Genomic DNA, 12181 nt, shown 5'->3' with positions numbered 1-12181 from the left:
AAACACTGTTACAAAAACCACAAACTCACATAAAACGCCAGGAGTCAAACTGCCCAACAAAAGGAAACACTCATCACCAAAATGGTGACCAAACATTTTCAATAAAAAATTCTGCATCTGAACCTGTTCATTCTTAATAAGAACTTATGTTTCCAATAGACACAAATTGTTAACAACTTCAAATAAAACTATCTTCAATTCCCAATCAAACGTCAAATATGACGCACTATAAAAATCCATCTGTAGTCGTCAAATAAGATCTCCTTCCTCTTTTTTTCTCGCATCAGCAACTCGTGTCGTGATCTTGTCTTCTCGTGCAGAAAATGGCATGGCGCGTCTGGTTCAAATGCGTTCAAATAGTACGTCATCATGACGTACAATTTCTGGCACATGCACATGAGGCAGAAAATTGAAAGAACCTATATTTTGTTGTTATATGAACACGTTATTTTAAGTTTTCCATTTACCTTCAAGTTGAGGTTGTTATAACTCATCCTATTGTGTAGTGAGACACTGCAAGTTGACAGGACATGATTTTACTTGTCCACCTGACTAAAACTCAGAATCACTTTTTACAGTGTAGACGTATTGCAGATGAGCAAACACTCTAAAAAATACGTTTTCCAGATGTAAACACGCACATCAAATAGACGTCTCTGAGATGTACGTGTGCTATCAGGGAAGTGGACATGTATGAAATCAATGTCCCTTTTCGTAACAAAAAAGTCATTTAAATGATAATAACAAAATATTACAAAATAGTACCATATGTCCATAAGAGTGCTAAATTTGATCATTCAGTCATTTTTAAAGCCCAAGGAGAAGTTGCTGTCTTGGTGAAACCTCAAAACAAATTATCTTTCTTCCTTCAGTGGAAAAGAAATTAAGTTTTTAGAGGAAAACATTCCAGGATTTTTCTCCACATAATGGATTTCAATGGGAACCAACGGTTGAAGGTCCAAATCAATGCAGTTTCAGAGGAAGGGCTTCAGAGGCTCTGATCCCAGACCAGGAATAGCATCTTATCTAGACAAATTATCGGACATTAAATAAAATAAATAAAAAATATTTAGTGTAGATAAGACCCTATTCCTCGCCTGGGATCGTGCAAACATGGCAATAAAGTTCCCTTTGATTCTTTCTGATTCTGGTTTTATTTACATTTTTGCGAATTATTTTTACAATTTTAGTTTGTCATGAAAAGTCTCATTACATTTTTTGCATATTATTTTCTACAATGTCTTAATTTTACTACAAAGCCAGTCACATATTGTGCAAAGTCATTTAAATGATGCCTATATACCTGCAAATGACATGAACTTTGTTTTATCACGAGAACTTGAGAAGTGATATCTCATTCTTTACCACAGCGCATTGATAAGCTATTGCTAATTATTAACAGTTAAATTATTAACTTTTTTGTGGATATTGCTGCTAAATGTTGTGTATTATACAAAAAAGTATATTATATAAAGTGTATGTATACATAAAAAATTATTTTAAAAACAAAATTCTCAGGCAATGACATCTGTGAAAAAAAACTGAAATGATCCCTGGCTAATGGATGAACTTAACACAAGCATGACCAAAGTTCAGTCGCCACAGCAAGAACACTATTGTCTTCCTTTATGAAGTCTTCTCCTTTACTGAAGACATTCAAGAGCACGTCTCCTTCCTCACCCACTCTTAGACAAAATGTCTGGCTTCAGATGTTGTCCATCAAGCTTTTATTTTCTTCTGCTGATGTTGTGCGACAGACTATTGGTTATTTTTGTCCATTTTGGTACTTCCGCTCGCTGTTCCTCTGTGCAGTATCGGCACAGTTTTTGCTGTTAAGGTCATCTAGTTAAAATCAGGTAAAAGAAAGGTTTTATTGTAACAAAAAAATCAATAAACACGATTCTTATGACATGCATGAGAGAGAGATTCACATTGAGGCCAATTGCAGCAACTGAACACTAAAGGGCGTGCGTTCACTTCGTCAACTCCTTTATTAGTGCACTTCTGAAGTTTTAGTCATGTCTTTTTCATCTAATCAGGTTTTTCAGGGTATTTAGCTGAGCAATATTAACTTTTTATTGAATGTTATACATTTCGAAAGCAATTGCATGAACTGCTTTAAGAGCACAATTAGTGTACAGTGATTTGTCCTTTTAACGTTAGTGTTTTTTCTCCTAGTGACACAAAATGTCCGCCACTAAAAGAGCGATGGTTGAGGCACTTGAGGATCTTGTGGTTGAAGAGCTCAATGACTTCATCTGGGAACTCTGGAATCCTATAGAAGGCATCGAGCCTATTCCTCGAGCAAGGCTTGAGAGAGCTAATCGTCGTGACGTTGTGGATCGTATGTCTGAGCAGTACTGTGATAATGCTGGGAATATTGCAGTAAAAGCGCTGCTCAAAATGAAGAAAAATGATCTCGCGAATAAACTTCAGCGGAAACTTCAGGAAGGTAAAGCATGCAAACCGATTGCCTTAAAAGAACCAAGTAAAGTGAAATAGGAATAGCATGACAAGTTCACTGACACAAGAGTTTAGTAACTAAAGAACTTACAATAAATAAAATGTAATTTTTGCCATTGTTGTGTTTTGATGCTGAATGTTTAAGTGTGTGTGATTCAAGCATTATCAATTACAAGACATTGTCACAAATATAGAAGGATTATATCAAACCAATTAAGTTTCACATGGTGTTTATGACATAAGTGTTAGCAATACAGTTGTAAAAAATATTTTTTGGACATTAAATATACTAGTTGACCCCTTATCTGTTAAGCTGGACATACACTGTGTGATTTGAATGATCTTTGCTCTACGGGCTGTTGATATATTTCGATGTGTGTTTTCCTGGCTTCAGTTCAACAGCCTGAGCGGGTGGACGGACCAAATGCTCTATTGTCTGTGGAGGAGCTGCCGCTCATCCAGTCTGACTGGAACAGACCACACGGGATTATTTCATGCAGCCAAGAGTCTAAGAACAGGATTCTCAAAGAAAACATAAATAATGTAAGTATCTCGGTTTAAATATAATGTACATTCAGAGACTGCCAGAGCTGCTTTTGGAGGGCCGGCGTCCTGCAAAGTTGAACTCATTCATCCTTTTATAATCAATTTAGTTTCAGTTCAGATGACTCCAACAGCTTGTGCTCTAATTCTGCATAATTCTGTTGTTTGTTCATAGATTTATATACCAAAGGACAAGTCTCATAGGAAACGTCTAGCTCTGCTAGTCACCAACATAAAGTTTGTGCACTTAAAAGACAGGGCCGGAGCAGAGGAAGACGAGAAGAACATGGAGTGGCTGCTGAAGGCTTTGGGTTATAGAGTTGAGAAACACAGAAATCTCTCTGGAAAAGTGCGTATAGAGCTAGTGGACTTCTAGTGTGGATATAGAGATGTGAACAAATATTTTACAGTGCATTATATACTATGCTTTTCTTAAAAAAAAAATTGTATTGACAGGAAATAGATGCTGCAGTCAAGAACTTCTCTGCACGTTCTGAACATCGGGACGCGGACAGCACCTTCGTGGTTCTGATGTCTCACGGGGACACAATCAATAATAAAGATGCCATTTTAGGTGTCAACTATCATGGCAAGAAGAACCCAGAGGATTTCTTCTTTGTTGACGACATCTTCTCCCATCTGAACTCAGAGAATTGTCCTGCTCTGATTGATAAACCAAAGGTTATCCTGATTCAAGCCTGCAGAGGAGGTACGACATGACTGATGAAACTCAAGTCCTCTTATCATATTGATACACTCCATATTTATCTTTTTATTGTAACATTGCCATCCATATCATAAACCATTTCTCTGTCCAGAACACACAGGAGGTGTGGAAATACAATCAGATGCCGCTGTGCACGTAGAGAAGGACTTTGTCAGTTTTAAGTCCTGCCTCCCTGGTAAGTGCTCAGAAAACACTGATTGCTGAAGTGAGATCGACACTTCTGTTCATTTTCTTTATATTCAAAGAGCTGGTAAAAATAAAGCAACTGTTGTCCTTTTTTAACAATGTCACTTTAATGTGGATTCACACTTTGAAGAAAAAACTGGCATGGTGAACTGACGAAAGCTCATGAAAAAATCTGTAATGGCAAGCCGTTTTGACTTTTATTCATTCACAGGATAGGAATTCTTGATATCAACAATACAATTTTTTACTAGTTAAAAATGCTCACTAGTGAAATGTCACCATAGGCTGCCATTCAGATTAAATTGTTGATATCAAGAATTCATATCCTGTGGATGAATAAAAGTCAAAACAGCTTGCCATAGTTTGTTCATGTTGATCCTGATAGCAGACTAAATCAAGGTTGATATATATATATTTTTTAACCTTTATTTAACCAGGAAAAGTCCCATTGAGTTACAGTAACTCTTCTCCCAGGGAGTCCTGGCCAAGACTGACGGCCAAAAGTTTCAATACATAAAAGACAAAACATAAATTACATAATACACCACAAATCTCTATACATACACTATACATACTAGAACACAAACAAATCATTATACTTGACGTTAGCAGATACAAACATACAATTGTAAAAGATACCTACACTGAAAAAAACAATAAGTAGAATTTACTCAATTTTTATTTTGCAAGTTTTTGCACAAATTTTTATCAAGTAAATTTCACACGTAAGGAAATTAAGTAAATTTACTCAACTAAGCTGAGTAAAATTAAAAAAGTGAATAAGTACATATAACTTGGCCTGTTGAATTGTATTGAGTAATTTTTACTTACAAATTTGATGTAATTAAGATAATTAAGTAAAACAATTTGCTCTTTTAAATGCACTTTACTTGTTTTATGCAGTGCTGGTAATTATTTTATATTAAATCACTAATTTTTTTAATACATTTTACTTGTATTATGCAGTGCTGGTAATTATTTTAAATCCAGGTGCGCAGTTTGCCTTCACCTGTGGCCGTGAGGGCTCATTCCACCAGAGGCATGGCCTCTTCGGTGGCCCTTCTTTCTGGGGTCCCCTTGCAGGATATCTGCGAGGCGGCCGGGTGGGCTACCCCACACACTTTTATCAGGTTTTATAGCCTGGATCTCCCTACGACGCCTGGTGCTAGGGTGCTCCAGTCCTAGCTGTGCCCGGTTTCCGGCTTCACACTAGGGCAGGCGCTACCCTTCGGTGTGGCCTAGTGGGTAGTCGTTCCCCAAAGCGTCGTCCCGATGCAGTGCGAGTTCCCTCGAAAGGGAACTGCTCGGGTTATGTATATAACCCTTGTTCCCTGAGAAGGGGAACGAGCAATGCATCCCGACGCCACACCTTGGCACGCCTGGAGCGCATGCTTCAGAGCAATTACTACCGCCATTACGTTCCAGCCCCCCTTTTATACTTCCGGGTATGCCGTCACGATGACGTCATCACGCACGCCAATCGGATTGGCCTAGTTGGCATTCTGGTTTCAGATTCGCTGATGCTACACAGTAAAATCCCCAGAGTTAAATTAACACTGCTCAGAGAACATTTGGTCCCACTCTACAGAGTGTTAAAGTAACACTGAATCAGTGTTAAAGTTAATGAGATAATTGAGAGATTAATTAAGTGATGATTGGCCATTAGTGATGAACACCTGATGATAATGAGTAGAATCACTGAAGGAAAGAGAAAAAGAAAAACACAAGAACTACGACTGACTATAAAAAAGACATTAAATCTCTGAAGATCTCAGCAGAGGAGGATTAAACAACTCCACAAACAGCATTACCAGCTTCACACATTACTAACCAGACTGACTTTATTTCTGTCAGACGTCTCTTATTGAGAATTAACAGATTTTTTGTTTGATTCTGTTGTGAAAATTGTTAGTTTTTAATGTGACCATCATGGTGATCAGTGTTTTCTTTAGTTGGGCAGTTTGATGACGTTTTAACGTTAGTGTTTCTCTGGCTGCTGTAACTGAGTTTGTTATGGCAAGAAAAGCAAGAGTAAACACAATCAGATGCTGTCGGCTGCTCGATGTTGAGAATATGATCATTGTATAATGATTTAATTCATTGATTTTACGACTGAGTATGAGCAATATCCTATTAACTTTTTTTATTGTGATTTTAGAGAAGATCCAACACTGTTTTAATCAGAAAAGCTGAATAAGTTTTGCAACCGATTGTACACTAATCACTTCTAACTCCTGCGAGATGAACTCACACACAGACATCAAGAATCTGCCTATGAGTCTCAACAATGGTGACATGCTTCATGCCACAATGCATTCTGGGAGCCATAGATGAGTTTTGCGTGATGCACCCAGAATGCATTGTGGCATGTCACCATTGTTAAGATTCATAGGCTGATTCTTGATGTCTATGTGTGAGTAAAACTCGCAGGAGTTAGAATTGCTTATTGTGTGATGTGTTAGTAAACCGCAGTACAAATCTTATGTAAAATGTTTTTGATAATTGTTTAGTTTCTCTGATGATAACATTGCTGGATCTTCTGCCCTAGAATCACAAGGCTCCTATAATCAATGACTTTCAGGGGATCAGCAAATAAGGCCATTATATGATGATAACAACTGTATCATAAACAACAAGCGTCAAGATTTTCTTGCCATTTTCACAGTAACGAACAGTTACAGCAGCCAGAGAAAAACTTATGTTAGCAAGTCAAGGGTCAAGAGCCCAATTAAAGCAAACACTAATCACAATAATGGTAACTTCAAACAACTTTAATTTTCAATAAAACATCAACATCTAAACCTCAATAAGAGCTTCTGTAGTCGTCTGATAGAAATAAAGTCTGTCTGGTTAGTAATGTGTGAAGCTGGTAATGCTGTTTGTGGAGTTGTTTAATCCTCCTCTGCTGAGATCTTCAGAGATTGAATGTCTTTTTAATAGTCAGTCGTAGTTCTTGTGTTTTTCTTTTTCTCTTTCCTTCAGTGATTCTACTCATTATCATCAGGTGTTCACCACTAATGGTCAATTATCACTTAATTAATCTCTTAATTATCTCATTAACTTTAACACTGATTCAGTGTTACTTTAACACTCTGTAGAGTGGGACCATATGTTCTCTGAGCAGTGTTAATTTAACTCTGGGGATTTTACTGTGTAAGGGAGCATCCCCAAAGCGTCGTCCCGATGCAGTGCTCGTTCCCCTTCTCAGGGAACAAGGGTTATATACATAACCCGAGCAGTTTTCTTTCCGCGCATGCGCAGATTCCTTGCTTCAGGAAGACGTAAATTTTACTTGATTTTTTTTAAAATAGCTTCAAGCACTTTATTAATTCGTGTAAATATGCCAGAGAGTCACAAGTGATATTTACTTGTCTGTTGGATGAGTAATATTTACAAGTAAAAATAGAGTACATGTTTAGATTTTACTTAATATTCTATCATTTTCACATTTACAAGATTATTATAAGCAAAATATGCATGATTTTTCCTGTTTCATTTACTTAGCCATAAAATCATTTTTTACAGTGTAGTTAAAAACAACTGCACAGTTCAGTCAGAGTTGACTTTAAAAGGTTTTTAAAAGTATTGATAGATGGAAGTGACACTAGATTTAAGGTGTTTTGGAGTTCATTCCAGACATTTGGTGCATATGATGAGAACGCTTTTTTACCAAGGGCTGTTCTTGTTGATGGAATAATTAGTAGTATTTTCTTTGACGACCTTGTCCTATAAAAACTAACATAAGTTTAACATAAGAAATAGATCAAGATGGACATAAAGTCAATATTTGTTCAACTTAAATTATATCACTTATTTTATCGAATCAACATTTAAACAATATAAAATCACTCTTGCTTTATGTACAGTAAAAATCTGATCTGTGACAAGAAAGTATTGTTGGTGAATATAATTTATTAAAGGTCCCATGGCATGAAATTTTCATTTTATGAGGTATTTCAACATTAATATGAGTTCCCCTAGCCTGAATATTGTCCCCAAGTGGATAGAAATGTTGATCGGTGTAAACACGAGTTCTGGCTGTCTTTCTCTGCCTTTGAGAAAATGACAGGCCAGACGAGCCAATCCTGAAGTCTCCTGGTTTGACGTCCAAGCAGGAACGGTTTCCTCCCTTTCCTCCGCCCAGAGAATCTGGTACGCCCATGCAAACGCTCGAGAGATCATTCCTTGTGAACGAGTGAACGCTGGCAGTTTCTCAGTGTTTGGATGTACAAATGAAAACAGAAGTCTTTTTTCAGTTCCTTCTGATCTGTGATCATTGATTTCTTATGTGTAGCTAATTATTTATTATTCGTGCACACACTGCGGCTTCTCTCTCTCCCGACAGAACGGTGTTTTCTATCTTGTGAGTCAGTGTTTTTGTACGTCCTCGTCGCGTCTATCTGTTCTAAAATGTGCATACAGTCGTTTCTGCTCAACATCGGCAGAGCCACATCTTTAGAGATAAACCTCACACACGCCGAAGCTCGGCCTTCAACATCCCCGACCCCCAGTACTGCATCTGGCCCACAGCGGAGGAGCCAAACGCGGCGTGAGATTAAGCAGAAGGGGGGTAAGCGTGAGCATATATGGGCTAGGCTAGCCAGCTTTCCCCACAATAAACTGGATTACATTCGATTACTGCTGTTGTGTCTTTGTTTGATCTGTGTAAGTTACCCAATGCGCGTCACTGACGCTTATCATTTGATTGGAACATATCTAGAAATAATGCTATACTCAACACTTACTAACTCGTTCATCTCGCTGTAATGGTACATTGCATGTGTCACAAAGTTGGTAATAATGATGAATACTCGGCGTGACTGGGACTCGTGTTTATTCAGAACTCTCAGATACAAACACAATAAACTTGTGCTGACAGACAGCGCTCTCATAACTCAGTAGTTACTATAATAACTTTGTTAGCAATCGCTCCGTCTCCGTGATGTCCGGTTCGCGAACGAATCATTCTTTTGAATCGGTTCTTTTTAGTGAACCGAACCAGTTCACCAAATCGGACTGAATCGTTCTAAACGGTTCGCGTCTCGAGTCAGCGCTGATCCATAATTTACTAAAGTTACTTACTTTCTGACATGAGTGACAGTCCCTCCGACTAGAAATAAACTAATAACCTAAAGTATATGCTAGTAACTACAACAGTTCACCCTGAACTGAGACATGCTGAGAGAACTGATGAGAAGTGAACACAGGTCCATCCGTCTCTCTGGCAGACTCGTGCCTGCTCGTGCCTCGTTAAACCACGCCCCCTCCGCTCATTTAAAATGCAAAGATGTCAGCCAATCACAACAGTGGGCGTTTTTACTGAAGTCTCACAGCAGACACGCCTCTTGAAGCAGGGCATTCAGCCACAGGGCAAACAGCAGTATAGAAAAAATGCCTTTTATTTCTAAATTATGACATTTTATGATGTAAAAATCATACTAACAATATAAGTACACCTCAGGAAACACTATAAAATAATAGAAAAATGCCATGCCATGGGACCTTTAATAACAAATACACAGTTTTGTTCAGGGATGAGATTAGTGCATTATTCTACTTTATGATGCTGAAAACTACATCACCTGATCATCTTTGTTTCTGGCTTTCTGTCAGTCTGTTTAGTAATAATTGAAGAGGGTAGATCTGTTTGTTTGGGAGTTAGTGGCTTGTTGGTTCAAAACCATGATAACTTCAGCCCTGCATCATGATCTCTGCTTGAAGATCTTTATCTTTGCTCCACAGGTGTCAGTGCGTACAGGGATCCTGACAATGGAAGTTTTTTTATCATGTACATCCTGGAGGTGTTCTGTAAACGGGCTCATATTGATGACATTATGGAGTTGTTCAGGAAGGTAAATGTTTAATATCATTCAAATTGGTTTGATTTATTTCAGCCCAAAGTTCTTCCCCAGTTCACTGCTCAGCTAAAATGAATACAGGAGTTTGCTACTTGTCACACTGAAATATGATCTTTCTTTTATAGGTCACCTCATGCATGGAGAAAGACCCACGATTCAAAAATTTACGGGTTGATGGTGGACTAGCCAAACTAATGCCGTGTATTGACAGGACATCCCTTCCCAACAAACTCTACCTGTTCCCTGGACTCTGAAGATGTGCGGTTTGAAATCTGTTTAAGGCAAGACGCCACTGGCTAATAGTAGGAATGCAAATGAGGCATTATCTTACATTTTACATTTACATTTATGCATTTGGCAGACACTTTTATCCAAAGCGACTTACATTGCATTCAAGGTACACATTTTACATTTTGTCAGCCATGCTCTATAGTTTTCAAAACCTATTATGAGAAATGATTTAGAGATTTTTTATCGTAACTGAAATCTACAAAAGAAATAGATAAAGTGTAATAAAAAGCAAAATAGACCAAAATCTCAAGATTGACCAGACAAAACTGGTCACTGGTAGCGTCTTGCCTTAAATCAAGTTAAAGAGGCCGTTTATGCAAAAACACATGCCAAATATATACAAGTAGTTATCATTTATACACATTCATTTTACTCTCATTTAATCACATTTACTCATATACTTTGCTATTGTCATATTACTATATTAACCATTTAAGGAGTCGTCTCCATCCAAAACAGTGTCGATGTGCACTTCTTCATCAGATTGCTTGCTATAAGAATATTTGCTAATCTTTTTTAGATAACTTTGATAAAAGTGCAAATGAATCAATAAAGCTTTTCTAATTTGTTACCTTGCCTGTTTCTTTCTATCTATCTATCTATCTATCTATCTATCTATCTATCTATCTATCTATCTATCTATCTATCTATCTATCTATCTATCTATCTATCTATCTATCTATCTATCTATCTATCTATCTATCTATCTATCTATCTATCTATCTATCTATCTATCTATCTATCTATCTATCTACCTTTTATCTTTTGACATATGTGAACCTGGACCAAAACCAAAAACCAGTCATAAGGGATTAAGACATAATCTGAAATCTGAATAAATAAGCTTTCCATTGATACTACTAATAATAAAATTTTGATATATTTACTGTAGGAAATTTACAAAATATCTTCATGGAACGTGATCTTAATATCCTAATGATTTTTGGCATAAATGACAATTGGAAAATGTTGACCCATTGATCTATATATTCATCCATCCATCCTAATTCGTATAATTCTTATCCATCCATCTGCCGCAATATGTGCTCTGAGCAGTGTTAATTTAACACTGGGGATTTTACTGTGTAGGTCCTTGAACGTGCTAAGCATTAAATACATTTTGTTAGAGTAACATGGTGCTATTACAAAAATTGGCCTTTATGCGCTCCCAAAGCCAGAACAAAACAGCGTTACTGATTGGGGAGGAAGCGGGAAAAACGTGAAAAATGCTGCGAGCGGCTGTATCGTGATCAAGCTCTGCATAATGAGCACATAACGTGGAGCTTTTTAACTAGCTTAGTGCCGGGAAGTGCAAATTAAGTGATACTTGGCTCAGTGTTGAGCTACATAAAAATTGGTTTATCAAAGTTCCAACAAATAACGCTTAATAAAGAAGTGTTTATCAGCGCAGCTCCTTTAGTTTACAGAGGTTACCAGGGAAAGCAATATATTTCTGCTGTTCCATAAGCGCCATCTACTGTCAAAGAGTGAAATTTCCAGCGCATCAGTTGGTTTGGTCAGACTAATGCATATTAACCCATATTTTTAGCTTGCACACAGTTGTTAACTGGTGGATCGATGAGAAGCTAATGTGCTTTTTAAAAATGTAAAATAATAATATATCTAGAATATTTTTAATTAACCCATATAATCACTAATAATTTAGATTCTTCCCTTTTCTTAAAAAAATTCTTAAATGCTGAAATGTGAAGTTTTTATATTTTTTTATAAAACTTGTTTTTGTCAACTTATTATCTGAACTGTAAAGTTGTTTAATTACTAAGATAAGTACCCCTTTAGTTTTATTAAGAGCACGTTTACATGTCACTTGCAGTATGGCAATGTTTTGTTTTTCTTGTGCACACCACTGTTGTTAGACAGCCATATTAAAATCATTTTGAGACTACTCAATTGGGTGACCTAAAAATTACTTCATATAGGCCTATATATATATATATATATATATATATATATATATATATATATATATATATATATATATATATATATATATATATATATATATATATATATATATATATATATATATATATATAATTATTAATTTAAAAAAATTTTGTAAAAAATGTTGCTTAAAAATGTGTATGTTTTC

General features: G+C 36.6%; 1 protein-coding gene across 2 annotated transcripts in view; it reads left to right on the top strand.

The window, feature by feature from the left end:
* Window positions 1–11973, top strand: part of LOC307124389 (caspase b-like) — a 59887-nt gene extending 47914 nt beyond the window's left edge. For both annotated transcript variants that reach the window (XM_079813553.1, XM_079813552.1), the window contains 7 exons: window positions 2179–2452; window positions 2858–3006; window positions 3182–3355; window positions 3463–3715; window positions 3825–3908; window positions 9662–9771; window positions 9903–11973. In XM_079813553.1, coding sequence (XP_079669679.1) covers window positions 2188–2452; window positions 2858–3006; window positions 3182–3355; window positions 3463–3715; window positions 3825–3908; window positions 9662–9771; window positions 9903–10031 — 1164 coding nt within the window. In that variant the 5' untranslated portion in view covers window positions 2179–2187 and the 3' untranslated portion in view covers window positions 10032–11973. The remainder of the gene's footprint in view (window positions 1–2178; window positions 2453–2857; window positions 3007–3181; window positions 3356–3462; window positions 3716–3824; window positions 3909–9661; window positions 9772–9902) is intronic.
* The last annotated feature ends 208 nt before the right edge of the window (window positions 11974–12181 follow it).

Source organism: Gobio gobio (assembly GCF_949357685.1).
Source record: "Gobio gobio genome assembly, chromosome: 3".
NCBI lineage: Eukaryota > Metazoa > Chordata > Actinopteri > Cypriniformes > Gobionidae > Gobio > Gobio gobio.
This window is presented reverse-complemented; position numbering and strand designations above follow the sequence as displayed.